This window comes from Orcinus orca, chromosome 2, assembly GCF_937001465.1.
Source record: "Orcinus orca chromosome 2, mOrcOrc1.1, whole genome shotgun sequence".
Taxonomy (NCBI): domain Eukaryota; kingdom Metazoa; phylum Chordata; class Mammalia; order Artiodactyla; family Delphinidae; genus Orcinus; species Orcinus orca.
In genome coordinates this window covers 168,017,298-168,038,635 of record NC_064560.1, presented here as the reverse complement: position 1 = coordinate 168,038,635, position 21,338 = coordinate 168,017,298, and the positions used below count along the sequence as shown (strand labels likewise).

The 21,338-nt window shown below is 44.0% G+C and overlaps 1 protein-coding gene across 4 annotated transcripts in view; it reads right to left on the bottom strand.

The window, feature by feature from the left end:
- RAD51B (RAD51 paralog B) overlaps nucleotides 1-21,338 on the bottom strand; it is a 690,361-nt gene that overhangs the window by 202,307 nt on the left and 466,716 nt on the right. The window contains exon 9 of one of the 4 annotated variants that reach the window (XM_049706910.1): nucleotides 2,756-3,843. The exons of the other annotated variants lie outside the window; for them this stretch is intronic. Coding sequence (XP_049562867.1) covers nucleotides 3,818-3,843 — 26 coding nt within the window. The 3' untranslated portion in view covers nucleotides 2,756-3,817. Of the gene's footprint in view, nucleotides 1-2,755; nucleotides 3,844-21,338 lie in introns of those variants that run through there. 4 annotated transcript variants of the gene reach the window in all.

Here is a 21,338-nt window from a genome sequence, read left to right as displayed (position 1 = left end):
TTGAAATTCCAGTTTATTTTGCCATTCCAGTTTATAGTCATTGATATGCCTTCGCAATTATGCCTTGATATTTGTGACTATTTTATACTGTGTTTTAATAATACCTTCTTAGAAGATTACTATCCATTCACAGTAGTTAGAACTTGAAACAATTACAGTCTGTTTACCTTCGGTGCCATATTGAGTCCTATGTTAATTATAAAAATATTTGTAAGTAATAAAAATAACCTCGTTGGGTAATATGGGCATTGGTATTGAAAGCAAAAGAAAACCAGGAAATTTAGTTGGATTCCCAAAGGAGTCTTTGTCTGAGAAAGGTTTGGGAAGCACCATGCTAGATGTCTCCAAATGTCCTATACTCTTGGCCTAAGCACAGAAGGAGAAAGCAGTAGAGAGGAAAAGAGAGAGGAAATGGAACAACTCTCTTTGCAAAAAGGAAAATCTCTGAAAAATAGCATTTTTATTCTCTGTGTGCTCTGGAGGAAAACAGGCTTATACACAACTTCCCCTTTAAATAAAAAAAAAAAAAGGCTAAACTAGTAAGACACTGAGAACATCAAACTGATGGTGTAATAAATATGGCAGAAATATTTTATAACCTTATTAAAAATCTAGCTGGCCAAAACAGATAAAATTGAAATATACACGCTTACCTCTAAAATCAAACTTGCAAACTTGTTTGCCGGGTGTCTTCCTGTGTGTCCCTCCAGATTTTCTCTCCATCCTTCTCCACCTTGCTCTCTGCTTTGGCACCTGACCTGTGTGGACCACATCAGTGGGACCCTTTCCTGGGTTTGGCCACTGGAGAGCACCAGCAGGAGACTGGAGGGGGCAGAGCGGCCTTGGGCTGTGGGTTGCCCTCACCTCCTGAAGGTTTCAGATCCCCCCGACCCCAGGGCAGCCTTCTCTGTCTCCTGTTTCCAGAATCCAGCCTGTCCCCTTGTCCTCTCAGGTCTAGGGGTACAAATGGAGCCCCACTATTTTCGCCCTGGCAGACTTGCACAAGCCCATGACCACTCCACTAAAAGTACTCCTTTTATTATTCAAGTCTCCTGAATGATTCTAATGAAAGTCATCTCTTGATGGGATCCTGGCTGATACAACCTGTAATGTATTCAGTTGAAGAAAAAGTAATTCGGTTGTAGAAAAAGTTCTAATGGCAACCTGTGCCTCGTTTTATTTCTAGTCCTAACATTTACTAGTATTTTTTATGAGAGTTGAACGCAGGCCAAGCCAAGGCATAAGGAGGTTTATGACCAAAAAAGCCTTCAGTCCTCTACCGGCGACCTAGCACAGAACAGAGTGTGGCGTGAGGACTGCTCAGCTTTCAGCATGCTGACATGACCCTGCTGCCTCCTCCCCACTGCCCTCAAAATCCCTACCTCGTCCTTCGACCTGTCTGTCACCTTTTCTTTCCATTGGGTAGCAGTGGGGCAAACAGCACTGACTGTAATAGCACTCAGGACAGTACTAAGCACACAGTGCGTTCACTTGGGGAGACAAGCCTTATTTATTCATGAGTCATAAAATTATTAAATTAGTGTTTAGTAAAAGATGAAAGGAAATTGCTAGGACCTCAAGCACCTCGACAGCAGGAACCATGTCCCAGTCATGCGTCGGGGCCCCAGACCTAGTACAGTACCTGATACTCAGTAGGAGCCCATTGAAACACTTACTTACGAACTAGAGTGTTCCGTTCTCAGGGACAGCAGGATGGCAAGTGCCATGGGAAGCCACACTTGTGTGTCTTGAGTGTACATTTCCACCGTGTGCACAAGTTCCCTCTCACTCTCCTTATCAGGACGTCATCAACGTCTTCCGCAGTGGTATCTAACCTATGTTGGGTCATGGACTTCCCCCTTGGAGAATCTGATGAAAGCAATATACCTGCTCTAACACCAACACATAAATATAGGTCAAAGACTACAGGTAGAAAAAAAGAAATACTCTTAGTCAAGATGGCCCATACGATCCAGAAGCGGACATGTTGCCTGTGTAGAAAAAGGGCAGGGCACAGGGTACTCCCCGAGGGATCTAAGAAGGTGACTTCACAGGAATGGAACCTCGAGGGACTAACTTTCTTTATTCAAACCCCAGCGTCTGATAATGAATACCTATGGTGCTGGTGGTTGACGGTGATGATAGCTCTCAGCATGGGCCGGGCACTGTGCTAAGTGCTGTGCTTACCTTAACTCTTAAGTTAGACCTTACTGCATCTTCATCACGTAGGTACTACTACTGTCCTATTTTAAAGATGGAGATGTTGAGACCCAGGGAGGTTTGGCAGACCACTCAAAGTCATAAAAGTAGTTGGCGACGAGGCCAAGATTAGAACCCAGGCAGTCCCAATCAAATTCTTATACTCAGTCTGCTACTGTTCCCTCACTAACAAGCGAATACCTGCTCTTAACTACCTTGTCTCACTAATGGAACTTTATTAGCACCCATCTGTTGAGCATCTACTGGAGCGAGAGGCATTGTGTTAGCTGCTATGGGAGGCTCAGAGATGCATATGACAGAGTTTTCTCTGGAGGCATAAGTGCCAGGAAAAGGGATGGGTAATGTCTCATTGACATTAATAAGGCCATATGGCATAGGCAAGGAATAACCGGGGCAGAGCATGAGAGCCAGGGAGGTAAAGTACTGAGTGGGTGGGTCAAAAGCAGCCTGAGAGGTGATATAAACTTCCAGGGAAAAGGAAACTTGAACAGGAATTCAGAGAGTCTGAAAAAATTATGGGTAGGAATGAAAATGTAAAGCAACTGGTAATAAAGACATTCACACTCTAGAAGGAGAAAGTCTGTTTAACATTAATCTGTAACATGAAGCACAGAAGATTACATCTTAAATATATTATTTGCATGATATAAAAGGAAAACAGTATAAAGAGGTTTTTAATCTCATTAGAAGATACCACTTGAAAGCAGGAAGGTTCGGAATGAGGCATGCGCACACTGATCCCGGTGTCAGCTCGGGAATGTCTGAGATCAGTGCATCCAAAATGGACCAGTCCTAGTTCTGGGTCTCGCTGTGATCCAGGCTCTGTGCCGGGTGTCAGAGACAAAGAGATGCACAGGATAGGGGACCTACCCTCAAGGGGCAGACCATTTGTTGGGAAAAACAAACTGCTTTGTGATTTACTATAAAAACTTCGTGATGCACATGATAACAGGGGGACGAACAAAGAGTCTATACGCTGAGGCCTGGAACGTTCACAAGAGTCATCCCTGCTCAGACATGCAGACTGCGAACAGCTGTTTTATTCAGGCTACCTGGGCTCAGATGGTCCATTCTAGCACTATCTGAGTGGACTTTAGAACATAAAACAAGAGATTATTTGAGAACCATCAAAACAGCACTGTAAGTAAACGACACACAGTTTACTATTTTGCACTTATCAAATGAAGTACAGTACGTGCAACTGTGGGTGTGGTTTTATTTATGGTCCTGAAAGAGGTTAGTAAACTCTTCCAGCCATTGGTGACTGGAGGTGTCTGTACTTGCTCCTTTTCTCAGCTGGCTGGCTTTGTAGCTTCGGAAGACTCACAATGGCCTACCCTGGTCAGCAGGGTCTCTGGACTCCTTCTGCAAGTCTCTTAGTATCTGAATACTGTGGCTGGAAGTCAAGCTTGAACTCCCAGAAGAATGTGTCTGCTCCTGCACTGCTCTCCGGTGTAGAGCTTTTGTGCATCACCTCCTCTGATGGTTTCTCCAGTGCTTTCTTGTTTGTGCTGTGCCTCTTCCCGGGCAGACCTCCCAGTTCTCTAAGGAACGTCACCCTTAGCTGCCAAGGCCTCGGACTCAATGCCCAATGAAGTCACAAGTTGGGGCTCAGCCCAGTATCTGGCGCATAATAAGAACTCAGTAAAGGTTTGCTGAAGAATGAAGACACAAACGAAGGCAGGCTCACACCTCTGGGCCTCTAAGGGACCCTGCCCTCGGCTGCACAGGCAACAATGTTCAGCTGCCACAGATGGACGGACCGTCCAGCCCCTTAGCTAGTCCCAGCCTCACCCTGGACATTCCACCCCTCCCATCTGCTCCCACTCCCAGATCTCCTGGTCTCCCTGGGTGTTCCTGTCTTTGGGTCAGGAAACCTATTTATCTTGTCCTTGGGCTCTCCTTGGAGGAAAATCAGCTTCTGGTCTGAGGGCTGCTGGGAAGACTGCCCCCTAGAAATAGCAGATGTTTTCCTCTCTGGACTCTTGCTTTCCTTTTTGAAATTCTCACAGTTGCCGTATCTACTAGTCAAGGTTATTAAAACCATACATCTACAAACATCAAACGCTGCCCACAAATGGGGAAAAAACACATAGCACTTTTTCATTCTTCCAACTGTCTTTGCCAACTGTCTTTCTACCATGTGAGAGCTACGTGGCCATGTGAGTTAGTGTAAATATATTTATAAAAGGGTGGACATACATACCATTGTGCTGGAGTGGCAGAATTTACTTTTAGAAAACAGTTTTCCTCGTATAATTTTATTTATCCATCCACCAAAAATCACACAGGATATGAGTAATAGCACCCCGCTGATTTATTTTTTTAGAGACGGCCACTAATGGTTATGCCAACTTCTCGGTTTCGCTCCAACCTATACACCTCTTAGCAGTGGTGCTGTGATTTTTCCCAACTCTGTGTTTAGTCCTTTTCCCACTAGGCCTGCAAAGTTGGAACATTTTCGGAGGCAGCCCATTGCATTATAAACAGTACATTTTAACTGTCCCGTTTTGCCCGAACTCTTACAAGGTGCTAAATAAAAGCGTTCCTGGTAATTGTGCAAAGCCACTGCCTTTAGCCTTCTGCCTGCAAGCACTTCTCCTTTTGTCCATCCCACATCTGAATCCCAGCACACTGCCCCCGACATCCCCACCTCACAGTGGCTTTGTCTGCCCTGGCCCACGCTGGAGGCTCCCATCGCCTTAACACAAAGCAGGGAGGCGCTGGCCTTTCAACAGAACATATCCATGAGGCCTAGAGGCAAGATTCATCTAGGTGCCACTTGGCTCTAGGCCAACCGTTTCCTAGTCTGCAAAAGCTCAAATCAGCCGATCAAAACATTTATAGAGTACCATTTATGTAAAAGGCATGAAGAATGGTACACAACCATCAGAAATGTAGTCCTCACCCCTCAGAAGCAGCTCGTGATCCAGAAGAGAAGAAAGGCTTTGCACTTAAATAGATACCCAAAACTACTGGGCCATACATGCTGACAGCCAACGTGAGGTAAAGGCAGCGAGGGCAGCTGGATACATGTGGAAGGGATGGGGAAGGGAATTGAATGGGAAGTTGGAATGGGAAATAGTCAATCAGTCTGGCCAAAATGCAGGTGAGAAGAGGTACATTAAGACCAGATTGTCCAAGTCCTTGAGTGAAATTATGGAGTGTGTTGGGTTGCAGTCCTTGGGTTTATTTTAGAACTCTAAGGTGTCAAAAAGAAGCTGAATATACTTATTCAGGCATGAATCAAAAGAAGGACATTCTTATTACTTTTTGCCTTGTTATACTTCCTTATTTAATATAGTGCTTACTGTGTGCTAAGCCCTATTCTAAGGGATTTATAAATATTAATTCATTGAATACTCACAGCAATGCTGTGAAGTCAGAATAATTATTTTGTCCTTTTTACAGCTGGGGAAACAAAAATACAGAATTTAGGAGATTTGCTCAAGGCCTATACCTGTGCCACCTCACCTGCTCCCAAGGAAGAGCAGATGACGGACCAAATGCTTCTGCTGAGCCCCTCAAAGAGGCAAATGAGATACCATGGACAGAGACTAATCAATAACATCTTCCCAGAACTTCTTTTGAAATATTCTAAGGCCATCACTTACTGAATTGTTCCTGAAAGCCCCCATGCACCAGCATTCCATCACCCAAAAGGAGGGAAACAGAATGTTTGCAAGTTTACCAAGTGTAGAAATTGACTAAGTTATACCTGAAGTGGGGAGAGGGGTTTCAAAAGAAGAGAGGAATGTCAGGAGGCAGAATAGAGGAGGGAGTGCCTGGGGCTGCCCTTAGTCTCCATGGAGAATAGAACAAGGTTCTTTTTCTCAGATGTGAAGGGCTAAGGAAGAAGATTGTAACATTATGCCCCTCACCTCTGCTGTCTTTCCTAGTGTCCCATTTTTTGTTTTAACTTTCCTTTGAGAGTTAGATGGCCTTGGTTGTGAAAACTATGAGGACCTAGTGGTTAACGGAAACAGGAACACCGAGAAATGTAGCACAGTGGGGAAAGGAGACAGACGATGAGAGTACAGAGGAAGAGGAAAGTGAAGGCCCACTACACTACTCCAGGGGAACAGAAGGATGGGAGATAGGTTGAGAGTCAGAGGAGGAAGGCCGGGGTAGCTTTTCACCAGAAAGAGTCAGTGTTGGAGTGTGACCCTGTGAAAGAAATTCTTCCAGACCCTTGAGTCCATAACCCACAGTTTGAGAAATACCACTGGGTAGACCACACCCACAGAGATATTTTACACTTAACAACCAGGCCAGAGCAGATGATAGGAACAGAATGGCCAACTTCATGGATTTTTCCCAGCTGGAACAAGTAAAACTGTTTACTTGATGAGCTCAAAATGCTCACAACTCATTTCATATAAGGAGAGAACCAGGAGGAGCACGTGTTGGTTCAAGAAGAAAAAGGTACCTGGCGGGGTAGTTTTGCAAATTCTTTACCAAGAGGAGAGCTGGGAGGAGGGAGTGGGCAGGGAACAGAGGGCCCTGCCTTTGGCAGGAGAGTTGGCTGAGCACTACAGCTGCTTTTCAGAGTTAGACAAATGGCCATTTTGGGACAATCATGTGATTCCTATGTAAGCTCATCTTGGAGCTGTTAGCTATTTACAGTCTCATGCTTGAAAGTCTCTTCAGGCTCTTTAAAGATATTAAAGTGATGACACATTTTAAAATGTTGGGCTCTTTTTTTTTCCCCAATTGGTTTAATCATTCTCACATAAAATAGGAAGCATCCAAAGTTAACATCTTCCAGTGTCCAGCTTTCTGTGTCTATTCCACTGGTGCACGACACATATGGACAAAGGTGATTTAGGGCCAATTCCAGCTAGTAAGGAACAAGGAGAGAAAGGGATCATATTCCAATATCAAGTCAAACTGGGGACTGGGGAGGGAAGAATGGGGATCTAAGGGTACCACGTGTGGTAGCACAGTGGTTAAGCAGTGGGGTTTTAGAGTCAGACTGACCTGAACGCTAATGCCAGCTCTGCCTTTCAACGGCTCTGTGACCTGCAGCAAGTTACTTCATCTCCTTGGGCCTTCATTCCCTCATTTGTAAAATGGAGACAACAGTACCCATCTCATAGGGCTGGTTGTTAGGAGGCAATGTGAACTCACGTAGGTAGATGCTGGTAATGTAGGTAAAGCACTGGCACATATTAGGCGCTCAGTAAATAATAGTCATCATTATTCTCACATGTCTAGTCAGACCCCACTTGACTAGGCCTGGTAGGAATTTTGTAGAAGCAAAAATTCAAGAGGGTCCAGAGCTACCCTAAGGAGGTCAAGCACTTTGGATTTAAAAGGGAGCTCCAGTTCTGATTTGATCATCTGAGTTAAAGCTGGGACAAAGAAGCCATCCAGGTGGCCTACCAAGTATGACTTTGACCTACAGTAGAACTAGGAGGGTCACTCCCAACAGAAATGGATCCGCAGAGCAACACAAAGACGAAGAAATGAAGAAGGACTCCCTTCACCTTTGTATGACTGACCTGATTCTGTTTTCAGTTTTATCTCATACACTGTTCTGTTTGGGTTCAAAACTGAGAGCTACTTTCAGTAATCGTGAAAGCTCCCAGTCTCCTTGGGTGACATTTTTATTGTGGAAGTAACATAGGGTTGCCAGACCTAGCAAATTAACACACGGGATGCCCAGTTAAATTTAAATTTCTGATAAACAACGGATTTTTTCTGGTGTAAGTATGTCCCGGTGCAGTATTTGGGATGTACTTACACTAAAAAATTATGTTGTTTAGCTAAAATGTGAATTTAACTGGACATCCTGTAGTTTATCTGGCAACCCTAAACAGTAGCCAAGAAATTGCCCTTTCTAACCTGCAGACTGGCAGAGCAAAGTTACCTCCCATCCATAATTGGTACTGGATTGGAAAACACAGGGAAAAAAACAAAACAAAACACCACCAAAACCCCAGAGTTTCTAGGGCTGTTACTTCTCAGCAAATGTAGTACTAAATTTACAGACTTTAAAAAATATATCATTTCCCCAACGAGAGATTTTTTTGTTTTTAAAGCATCTCAGTCTAGACAAAAAAACAAACAAACAAACAAATAATGGGAGGGGACTTCCCTTGTGGTGGCATGTGAATAATTATTGGCTGACTGACGTTTAAGACATGACACGTAACAGTATTGACCTCTTGCTTTTTTAGCTTTTCCTAGCAAGGCCAATAGGATGAGTTATGTCCTTCCAAAAATCTCCTTTATTCTTCATGAAAAAAAAACACACATACAGAAATTATATTTCCCCAAATGAAGCAGCATTCTCTTTGGCAGGTTCAATGCCACAAAACTATGAAATTAATCTTTGGGGCCTAAACGGCACTGCCCAACAGTGCTGGCCATTGTCTCTAGCTACAGCTGCAGCCTGGCTATTCACACTGAACCCAGAGAGAGGTCGGCCATGTTGTGAACAAGGCCACACAGTAGGTGGACCATCCATGCAAACAAACAAATACAAAACTCCCCCCTCCTTGGTTATATCAAAGCCAACTGAGTTCTTTCCTTCCTGATTGAAAGCCAACAAGATTTCTTACTTTGCAAAATATCCCCAAACAACCCCAGGTTCAGGGTCCTTAGCAACTCAAATTTAGAAAGAGGTTTACTCTGTGGAGCCCTGGGAATTTGAAGCAAGTGGTACCATTCTTCCTCATTTTTTTTCTTCTTAGACTTCCAGTGTACTTCCTAAGTCTACTCAGGTACAGCAATGACTCCTTCAAAAGTTAGGACCCAATGTTTCCAGGAGTTGTTTTTTTAATCTTCTTGCAAGTGTTGCATGAAACTTCTGGGCCGGGGTACGTGGCCAGGTGGGACTAGACAAACACATGAAACTTGGTCTGGCTCACCAACCTGGCACCAGAATGTACTGGTCAAAGAAGTGCTTTTTAAATCATGGGAACCAGTAGTGAGAAGTCATTGGTGCTTTGATGGTGGCCACATGATGAATCATGAAAGAAGAAACTGAAGGAGAAAACTAATCATTATAAACCCTTGGCAGAGAGCCTACATAAGGGTCAGAATGAAATGAACCGCTTCTCTAGGAAGCCTTCCTTGATACAGTCAAGGGAAGGCAGAGCTTCTGATTCACCTGATTTCCCTGTTTCTGACATAGATATATAGAAATAGTTCATACTGCAGGACATGAGTATCAATCCATCTTGGATTGCTCACTGTTCTCAGAATACATCCCAAGCTTCTCTACCCCTGAGCCTTTGCTTGCATTTTTCTTCTGGACTGCTTCCCAACTCTCACCATGCCTGCTGAAATCCTACCTATGGGTCAAAATTCAGATGTTGAGCTTTTTTTTTTTTTTTTTGCGTTATGTGGGCCTCTCACTGTCGTGGCCTCTCTCGTTGCGGAGCACAGGCTCAGGACGTGCTGGCTCAGCGGCCATGGCTTATGGGCCTAGCCGCTCCGTGGCATGTGGGATCTTCCCAGACCGGGGCACGAACCTGTGTCCCCTGCATCGGCAGGTGGACTCTCAACCACTGCGCCACCAGGGAAGCCCCAGATGTTGAGCTTTTTGAGGCTCTTAAGTAGCCTCTGGGCTACTTCTTCTACGAAGGCTTCCCTGAAATGGCCTCTCTTTTGCCTCTAAATTCCTAGCGTGTCCTGTTCTTTTCACTTATATGCAGTCATTACCATCTTACTGGAAGTAGAGATGGAGTTGTTTTCCCACCAGTTATAATGCTCCCTGAAAACAGGGACCAGATCTCACAGAGCCTTGTTCAAATGGAGCAGAGGGCAGGTACTCAATCTATGTTAGCAGGATTGATGTAATTATTAATTATGTCTTTGATTTCTTAGTAATATCTTCTCTAGGAAATCTTTGCCGATGACCTTTCTGATACTGCAGAGCACTTAACTCTACCACAGAACTTATGACGTCATATTGAAATTATCTGTTTACATATAAGCCACTGGATGACAAGCTGTTAAGGTAGAAACCTTGTTTCACTCATCTACATGTCTGCAGTGCCTAACACAGTACCTGAAGATGGGAGGACAAGTAAATAAATACTTGATGAGATGTTCAAAGAGAACTATAAGCTCTTTGCGGGAAGGGTACATACATTCTCATCTTCTACACCTTCGCTTTATAATCAACAAACATTCATTGATGTCGACATGCGAAGTAGGTTCTGTAGCAAACAGCTGCTCAGTTCTTTCAAGCAGGTCATACCATTTGATGAGCAAAATATGGAAAATCTTTATAAATATAAGTGCTAATCTCAAGGCTTCATGTGCTTGGAGAAACTTGAGACTTAGTTGTCTCAAATGTCTTCCTGGGTGGCCCTCTTCCTTAGCCCAAGATAGCCTCAAAAATTAATTTTTGCACCAGCATAACCTGCATTCCAATTATGATCATTATTTGGCATTTTCAAAATAAATCCAACTAAAGTTTTAAAACTAGATTGTGGTGATGGTAATACAACTCTCTAAATTTACTAAAAGTCATTGAATGGTATACTTACGATGGGTGAATTTATGGTATGTAAATTATACCTTGGTAAATCTGTAAAAAAAAAGATTAACTTAGACTACTCCACAAGGAAAACATCTTCTTCATTTTGACCTCCAGGGTCTACCATAGTACCAGCTAGTGTGGCTGTTCCTCGTTAGCCAGGAGGCGCATCCACCCTAGCAGGGGAGATGAGGCAGGTCACCAAATGTCAACAGTTGTGCAGAGGTCACCACAAAGGTGCTGTTGTTCTATCTCACAGCCGAGAAGGAAAGGAGAGTCACCATGGAATATCTACTCTCTCTTGCATCCCTAATTAGAAACATGTGGAAGAGGGCCCACCCACGGGTCAACTCAGTGAGAAAGGCCCCGCTTCTTCTGCCTAATGCTGCATGTTGGTTGAAGTCAGATCTCTCCCTGGGCCTGCCATGGGAATGGTTTCGAATTATAGAAGCATCTCCAAAGGCCACCATCAAAGCACCAATGGATTTTCACTAGTGGCTCCCCGTGATCTGAAAAACACTTCCTTGACCAGCACATAATTAGTGCCAGGTTGGGAAACGGGAACCAGTTCCATTGATTTGTCCAGTTCCACCTGGCCATAAGCCTGTTGCACCCTGGCCCAGATTACACACTGCTTGGACCCCCGTCGGTAGGTGCAATGCAGCTCGTAACAAAATTTAGAAGTTCTGGGCGGCACCTCGGCAACACAGATCACACAGATGTCTGCATTCTCTCTTGTCATCCACCTAAGTTGAACTTAATACTTTGGTTCTTTCCATTTTACAGATGGAGACTATAGGACCAGTATCCAAACTGTCTCAATGAGATATCAAGAAAATGAATAAGAGATTACATAAACTCTATTTGTTAATGCCCTAAAGAAAATGCCAGATTAGTCTAAGATGTTATTTATTGTAATGCTCCCCAAAGAGAAATGCCTCTGTTCTCATTCAGAAAATGAACGTTCACTTTTCTTCAAACTCTGAGAGACAGTTACTTGTTTTAGTAGAAGAAAATCCATATTTACTTAGCATGAATAACACTGAAGTTTTACTTCGGGTCCAAAGAGCTACAGATGCTGGCAGACCTAATTATTTAAACACACTAAAATGGTCTTTTTTTAAACACAGGGAGCATTACACGCAAAGACTGTTGTGCTGGCCCAACATGGGGTCTTCTGCAAAGATCAGATCATCCAAGAGGCCTGCTTTGATCTGACCAGAGACTGGTATTTAATCTCCTATGTGGAAGAAAGCCATAGTTCTTAGCTTAATTACGCAGCCACAGATCTGCTGCCAACCTGCTCCAAGTCTCCCTTCCTAATGTGAAATAAAATGGCATTTACTTCAAACTATGTGGTGGAGCCAGCTTGTGTCAGAGAATATGCATTCCTTCTCCACTCATTTACAGATACATAAAAGGTCAGCACATCACTCATGTGCGGTGAGAGCATCACTTCTTCTAAATTTGCCAGACAGAGAACTAGGGACTGACAGTGGGTGATTCTTGGAAAGAAACTGTGAAAACTAGAGGAAGTTAATTTTACATGTGAAGAATTATCTTCTTGGTAGAGATGTAACACCTAAAATGAGACAAAGACTGAAAACTCTTCTGGTGGAACTGGTGGAACCAGCCATTAGCTGGTGTTCTACAGAAAACCAACTGGGTTCTGGCAACTGGATGATGGTTTTAGTAGGTGGGGAGAGGGAGTCATACTTAGAACCCATGATTCCAGTTACACTGGTCACATGCCCTACAGGAAAGTCACCACTGTTGCCTGTCATAGGGGCCAGAGGATCAAAACTTGGACTCGCTGGATGATCTTGAATGAATTTCTGACCCTCCCTGTGTCTCTGCTGCCTCAACTATTAAAACACAAATAAACATACCCACCTGCTTTGGTGTGAAATGAGGTTGCATCACCTTTTTGGCTCCATAAGCAAGACGTGTCTTGCTAGTATCACACTGCTCTGTGGAATTGAGAGCGTGGAAGCTTTGGGCTTCCAACATATGAATGAATGCCAGTATCCTAATGACCAGCAGCCAAATATGAAGTGAGAGTCTCTGAAAAGAGGCAAGCATTTCAGCTCTGCCTCTCAAGAAGCTGCAGCCACACCCAACTACCTGGGTCTACACGGAAGTGACTGAACACCGTTTGGCTGAATTTCTTTGGCTGGCCGATGCCTCACTGACCACCTCTGAAAGAGGTGTGTGCACAGGGTGAGGGATCTGAATGAGTGCACAGGGGTCAGAGGGCTGGGGAGCAGCGACAGAGAGGACACAGTGGAACGGGAGTAAACTGGGCGGTGGAACTGTCCTTTGATCAAATGCTTGTTTTTCTCTAGGCAGAATGATTACAGGGAATTTGCTGTCAGTGCTTTTGGACTAATTTCTCCAGACACTTCTCTGAAGAGTGCAGGACTCTGATCAAACCCTCCCCAAACCAGCAGTTGAGGAGGTGGAAGGAGGAATTTCAAAAGCTGGTGATGTACACAGAATTCTTAGTCGGCGGTTCACGCCGCCGGCATACAGCACTTGCTAGACCCTAATCTTTGGCTGCCAGGCCTGCAGGGGCTACAGCAATCAGAGGCCACAGGGGTCTTCATGCTCCTGGCTTCTTGCTCCTTGATTTCAGACTAGCCAAGGGGAAAAGGAGAACACCAGTCACTAGGAATCCCAGTACCAAACAATCCTACCTATTGTCCCACCATCCCGTATGCTTCCTATCAGCAAAACCATTTACAGCACTCCAGACCTATCCCTGGCCCCAATCTCGTTGACTGTCACTCAGCCTAGGGTGGTTCTAGGGAAATTGCAGGCCAAAAATGAAGGATACCTTTGTTTTCATCTCTATGATAGGATGGCATGTGGTCCTGAGTGCCAAGGTACTAAGATAAGAGGGGTGCTCAAAATGCCCAGATGGCTGGAGAATGAAAACCCGGAGAACAGAGCCAAGTTTGCACAGCAGACAAGGGCCACTGTGGCCGGGGCTGAAGTGGAGTCCATGGAGGCCACAGGCAGCAGCGGAACTAAAGGGAAGCCATCCCCCGACTCAGCTGGTGGGAGTTGGGCAGCTTCCCAGCTGGAAGGGGCTCTCAAACACATCCCTGTAAGCTACCCATGAAAGACAGAGATGCCTTAAAAACAACAAACAAAAGGAGCTGCTAATCAAGAGGAACTTTAGACTTAAGAACGGGATTCAGTCATCCTTCCAGAAAGATGCATGTCTGGGCCAAGGCCCAAGAGCATGACATTCAGCTGCTGTCCTCCTCTCTGGGGCCCAAATTTGGAGGCACTGAAAGGAGAAGAGATTCACAAAGGAAGCAGATGGGAAGGCCCCCATACACATGCAGTGCAGTTTCCACACAGAGTATTAGAATTCACCAGGTATAAGCAATCACAGTTGCAATCGGCCGATCGGAACTGAAACAGTGTTTGGAATAAGAAATCAGCAAAGACCACAAAACTCATATCGTTCCCTATAGCCATCTGGTGGTTGATGCACAGTGCTGGCAATCTTGGAACCACCCCAGGTTCTGACTCCTCAAGACACCCCAAGCAAGGGCTTTTTCTGTGCTTGGTAAAACAAAGGTGTTTTGTATATATAGCCCAAATGGCCTTAATTCTCTTCCAAGCTTACTACTTATAACCAGGCTATTTTGTTAACAATGGCTGCTCCCTCCATTTCTTCCCTAATACTTTCAGTACCATCCCAATTGCTTTTAGCAATATTCTATCTTCCGCGGATTCTTCAGATAGAAAGGCTATGACATTATCACATGACTCAAACAAAACAAGACAGTGGAAAAGAGAAACAGTAAAAGCTTGATAATGATGCTGGAAAAATCCATAAACAGTGGAAAGGAACTGCTAATAAGACATTTTAGTTTAACTGGGCTTTGAGAACCATTTTTCTAGAGTTGGGCTTTTTTTTTTCCTGAAAAGTCCAGCTGCCTTGGTTCAGGGAAAAGAGCGGTGTGACTGTTGCCTCAGCCACCAGACAACAGGTTGAAGACTGAAGGACCTCGTAATCTGTGGAGACCCTTCCTTCCTACCAACCTTGCCTTGACAGCTGGATGGGGCAGAGATGGAGCAAGAGAGTCTTCTCCCGCTGGACCTTCGTCTGCAGCATGTATTAAACTGAAGACAGCAGGGAAGCAGAACGATGGATTGGTTCTATCTTCTGCTTTAAACTTGCAGGGATACAAAGCAACTGACAGGCTCCAGGGAACTGTATTTTGCTCCTCCCACTTATTTAGGTAGCATCCAGGCAGCCGGAATGAATCAATCTTCATAATCAGAAACAGCTGCTGTTTATAACAGCCTTGGGTACACCACCTTTCACCAGCACATTTTGTTTTAAACACCACATTTCTCCTCCACGATGCTGCTCTTCTATAGGAACCTGGGCTTTTGTGGACGAACAGCACTTAGTAACACCCACTAATGGACAAAATAATATTTGTTTGATTTCTACAACAGGAGTTGAAACAGTAGAATTGTGTTTCGGTGGGTTGATTTGCTGCATTATAATAAGTTTGGGGCCAATATCCAGTTACCTTCTTTTTTCATCCTGCCCTCCCTCCAGATGACATCAACATCCATGTGTAGAGTCTTCTAAACAGCATTGGTGCTATTTTAAGTATGGTAACTGGTGGGGGGACAAGATGATCTTGAGCTGAGATAGCATAAGGATTGCAATAGGAACAGGATACCCTTTGAAAAGAGAATGCAAGCTCTTCCTAAGAGCAAGAATTCAGGATGTCCTAGGTCACTGCTGGTTGCATTGTCATTTATCACTGGCTGCAGGACATAGTGACCAGATTTCCTGGAAGTAAAAAAAGGCTTTTTTCCTGAATTTTCTCTTGACGTAAACCATTATCTGTTTGCAAGAGATGAGGGAAAAAAAGGCATACACGTATGTTAGAACCTCCAGCCTTTAAAATAGTCATTACCTGCTTCCCAAATGGCCTTATTAAGTCTCATTTTTTTATTTTGCAATTATCTCCTCTTCAGAAAAAGCTGCCTATGGGTAGTCGTTAAAATTGATTTTGTCGGACTTCTTTCTTGAACAGGCCTCCTCGCTGTTCCTCCAACATGCCAGGCATGGCGCTACCCCAGGGCCTTTGCACATGCTGTGCCCTCCGCCTGGGTTGCTGTTCCCCCAGATGTCCCCATGGCTCCTTCTTTCACCTCCGGGTCTCTGCTCTAATGTCACCTTCTCCGTGAGGCCTTCTCTGACTGCCCTAGTAAATTGCAACCCTGCCACACAGGGTTCACTTAACTTTTAACACACTCCTATAGTTGAATATTAAAACAAAACAGTAGCAAGTAGTGAGCATATTATGATTACAGTCCTTCACTCAATCACTGCTGCAAGTAAAATGCCAGCAGTGAGTGTCAGTCGCTGGCCCTATTAAGACCTCTGACACTGAACACCACCCCGAGGATGACGTTCATCGCCCTCATATGCTTCTCCATTGTAACGGCGCCGTCCTTCCTGATATGGATCAAAGTCCATTTTTTTTTCTTTTTTACTGTATTACATGTTGGGCTGCAATTAACAGAGTTGACATGGCACCAACACTACTCTGCCTTCCTCCACACTCACAGAAACTTTATGGACACTCAGTTCCATCCATACAAAGATGACGTGTACGGGTTGCAGAAGTGGGAGATAAGGAGGTAAGATGCAAGGGAAGAAAGGCCACTCTCTAAAGAGGTTCATCTCCAACATACTGTCTGAAGAGAGACGGGGCTCCCTGCTGGGAGGACAACGTGGCCGAAAACGTCTCTTGACTGCAGTGTCTTGGGAAAGCCTCGAGAGAGGAAGTGAAATGGCTCGCAATGGGGTTAAGGGAGAAAACACCAGAGAACAGGGTGGAACCTGATTCAAATAAACAAGGCTGCTCACCACTCTGCAGAGTTTAGTTTTGTTTTTAGACAAATTAGCTTTCCTTAGAGAGAAAGGTGACCTGCTTTTTCGAAAGAGTGCCCTCTTCCCTCTCACATGCAGCCGCCGGCTGGTCCTACCTCAAGCACTCAGGCCTACAACAGGCCTGACGTCAGTATGGCGTTCTCCCCCAGTAACGCTGTAATCACATCTGTCGTGTAGTTTTCTGGCTTTGTGGCTTCATAAAAAGCACAGGCACAGAGGACAAGAAAGTAGAATATTTTAAAATTCATCAGGTGATAAAAGGAAATCAGCTTTGGGTGCCTGAGGGGGAAATAGCCCACAAAGTTTTGATGTGATCCTTTCCATCCTGAAGTGAACAGGGTATCTGATCTTACTTCTACCCAAAGGAAGATGTCAGAGGAGGAAGAATTTTATGCAGGAGACGTGTTGGCATCCTCATAAGACTTTACTGATTCAAAACTAATTTACTTTTATGGTCTTGAATTATAGAAAACAGGAATATAAACGAAAGAATGTCCATGCATGACAATGGCTCCAAAGTAACATAAAATATAGCAGAGTCAAGTCACACCTTACAAAACATCTTACATATTCATCAAATCATGTTTCCCTGTGATTGACATACATCATCCCAGTAAGTCTAAAAATATTCCTTATACAACACTATGACATTCTATTGAAATTCTCTAAGCATCATAGGTAGAATAACCATTTCCCATGATTATCCACTCTTTTGGTTGGAGGAACTAACTCTGTTAGTGTCCAATACCAGCAGCTCTGTGTCCAGTCCCTCACCACATCTCCAGCAGAGATCCTGAACCTACCATTAGCTGGAATGTTTTACAGCAAACAATACTGCATTGAAAGATGCTTCTTTAGCAGGATTTAATAAAAATGATTACTATCTTTATTAATATTGTTGTTGTTGCTAGGAAAATACTGTGTAATATTCCAAGAGCAAACTGAGAACTCCATGCCCCTAGCATGGAGAGGCCTAGAGCAGCAAATCTCCAGGCACCTTTATCCACCCTCTGATTTTCATCTCCAAACATAATAAAAGTTAAATCTAGCAGGAACTATTTGGCTTTATGATCTTGGAAGATAAACTGTTGCTTAATATCCAGCTGTAGTCATCTTCTGCCCTTTGCCTCTCTCTACTTCTCTGTGATTCTCCTTTCTCCCTACTGGAAAATAAATGTTCTTTACCCTTGGGCCTGCCATTTTCTGCTCCAGAGCCCTGAATCGTGAGGCTGGTGATGGGTGGTGACCTCTCTGTGGCTCATTTCACTGCCAGTACCGGTGCCAATGACTTGGCTTCTACTTTAATAACTGGAAAGTGGACAGCAGACACCACATTTGATGAGGCTGCTCTGCCTCGCAAGCTTCCTCATTAGGCAGATGAAACAGAGCTGCCTTTCTTGGTGGAGAACATGAGCTATCTTATGCCCTCTTAGTTAATGAAGGGTCTTGCTGTAAGAATAGCTTTCCCAGTCCATTAGCAGGACAGTTCACTAAATAACCTGTTAACGTTTCTAAGAACTAAATGCGGAACACCAATCTTCAAGGGGCACACTAACATCATAAAATAGAGTGACGCTGCCTCAAAGATATGTTCCTAGGCCTCACAGTGAAATAAGTGGTGTCAGGATATAACCGCGAGGATTTTTTCCCTGTCTTATAAGCGCATCCCCTCTTAATATTGTCTGTGAGCTGAGATCAATGGCAGCTTTTCCAATAGAAAGTGCATTTGGTTTCAATTCACTTTCCTAACAACAGTGACTAACCCTTAGCAAGATGGAGAACATTAAGCCCCATTGTTCAGGCTGAGGATGGCTTACTTGGGTGGCAGGAAGCAGAACAGTCTTTTCTCTGGAGAAGAAAATGCCTGTGGGTAGCAAACCTTATTCCCAAACAGCCTTTTTTTTTTTTTTTTTTTTTTTTCCTGTATGACAGTGAAAGAAATCAAAGAATAATCTCTAATCACAGAACTGGAAGGGACCTCAGAAAATCATCATCTGACTCTGCCTCTCCTAGAAGGTTTTGTTTCTTAAATAATTATATACACCCCGAGGCACTGTGATTTAATAAGGTCTAAGGGCACAGCAAAGTATTTCATAAATTATTTTAGTAAGCCCCTCATGGAGCCTTTTGTTATCTTAAAGAATGAGAAAATGAATGAGATTCTTTAGGATTTGGCAGCTTTAAAAATTTTAGACGGTGGTGAGCGGAAAAGGTAGGAATAGTATCCAAGTTGTGTTCTTTTGGCAAAAGAAAATACCTGTGCCCCTGGTTCGTGTCTCAAATAACCAGAAACTCACTCTCCATGATTGTAATTATTCAGAAGCACCCTGCCAGTTACATTCTCTTTTCTCTCACTGACAGAAAGAATGGCACACTGGATAGGCTAATACAATGGAAGAATTCTGATGCACGCAATGTCCTAATGAAGGGTCCTTCAGGAAGAAACAAACAAACAAAAAAACCACCCAAATGGCGAATTATGTAATTCTACCCTTGAGTTATTTAGAAAATGGTAGGGGGAAAAAATACCATCCACTGTCTGTTCCTCGAACACCTCCTATCAAGGGCTCTAACCATTTAAAAACATGTTTCCTGGCTTCAGACTGGCTATAAATAAATTTAATAAGCATGAAAAAAAAATCACTGCATCATTTACAGTTCTCTCTCAACTCCAGCTGACAAAAATCCACTCCAGATGTTTGTTCTGCGAGAACAACAGCATAAGGGTGAACTTCAATCTCAAGCATGAGAGCCTCAGAAGAAGAGGAAGTGTTTCAAGAGAAAAGGACGGCAAGGTGGGCGGGGAGGGTGTGGAAAAACCTGGCTTGATACCGATTTCACAGAAACGCGGTAATGAACTTATTTTGTGTGTAAGAAATCCAGTTTATTAGACTTTCCCCTGTCTCCTCACCCCTTTCAAAGCCACAGGGGCTTGGCTGGTGAAGCCTGAAATGGATGTTTCATAACCTTTGCTTTTAAATTAAACAAATGACCTCAGATTTTGGAGAGGTTGTTGACTCAGGAGAAAGTATGCCATTAAAAGTGTGCCAGAAACAGATTTAATTGGTACAAGTCCCAAAAAGTGTTCGAAAGAGCACAGGCTTCCCGCATATAGATTTCAGGGAAATTACTCAAAGGCCGCACAGCTTTGTCAGAATTGGAGATGTGAAACAAGGCAGCTGAAAGACTCCGTATCAAAAGGGTAAATTCAATTCGGGAGATATTCATCTGATTACCTACGCCAGGCCGTGAATCGGATATGCTCCATTGTGCGCTCATGTTCAACCTGGACGGCTGGAGGAGCCAATGGCTTCCTTTTCCCTAACATATAATTAAGTTTTAAGAGACGATCGAGTTACAGATACAACGTTTTAAGAAATATTTCATTCAGGAGTGGCATTTACAGTGCTTGCCTGTTGCAAGAGACATTGCTCACTTTACTTCCTCGAGCCACGCTGGAGAGTGTGGGGATCAGGGCCTGGGGGCTCGGTGTTTGCGTTTCAGGCTACAATAAATGCTCTCTGTGCACCTGCCTGCAGGAAAAACCAGTCCAGCTGCCTCCTAAGACAAAAGGGCCCTGTATTAAGTGCTGAAAACCCAGACGTGAACTGACCCTGGCAAATTCCAGCTAGAAAAAAAAAAATTCAATATTTTCGTCCCGTCCGAGAGAAGCTGTCATGTAGGTTTCTGGATTTCCTTTCCCATCACCACTGAGTCTGAACAATGGTGACCTGTCAACAGAAGTCACCTCCTTTCTCATGAGTCTCCTTGCATTTCTAGATTCCTTTCCTGATGGCAAAATCCATAGCCCGGCACACGATAATCTGTCCTCCAGAAATCAGCACACACTCTCCTGCTCTTTCTCCGCCAGGCTCTTCCCACTGGAATCTTATTTGGGTCATTAAGGACACGCAAGTACATCCTCCCAAAGAGACAGCATTGCTGACTTAACGTGTTTTTAAAGATTTCCCGAATACACACTTTCCACAGATTCCAGGTACATTTAATGGCAAGAATGTTTATCAGTAGGGCAGGCAAAAGATCCAGATTAGAGTTCCTCCATGCCCAGCGTGGTTCCTGATGCCAGTTGGTCAAAGGCCATACTGGGTCATGCAAACCAATGACTTCTCCTGGGAGAGCTGTTCAGCTTGGGCTTGTTCTAATTCATGTCTGGAATCAGTCATACTAGTCTCAGCTGATCTGTGCATTCTCATGAAGTAAAGAGATTTCTCACAAAATCTGAAACGCAACCAGATGAGGCCTGGGCAGCTTTAACCCGGGTCACAAATGAATAAACTAAGAAGGGCAAGGTGATTACCTCAACTTGAGAGTGTAGCTTGGTTACAAAACCAGAAAAGAATCCATGAATTGTAACCTCCTACTTCTCCAAGCCAACCTTGAGTAGAGGGCAAGACGAATTAAGTAGTGATTTTGATAATTATTTAAAACTGCCATAGATAGTAAGGCTTTGGCTGCAAACCATTTCTGAATATATTTGGTGATAGAGAGCTAAACTTTAAAGGGTTAACAGCTTGCTCAAAGTTGCTTCAACAGCTTCTCCAAAATCTCGCCCCAAGGGGTGGGAAAACCAGATGATCAGCACAGGAAAGCCAGGTTCCCTAACGGGACCATTCCAGCAGGATGTGCTCAATTGCTTGTGTCTGGAGAGCCCACAGGACCCAAGGG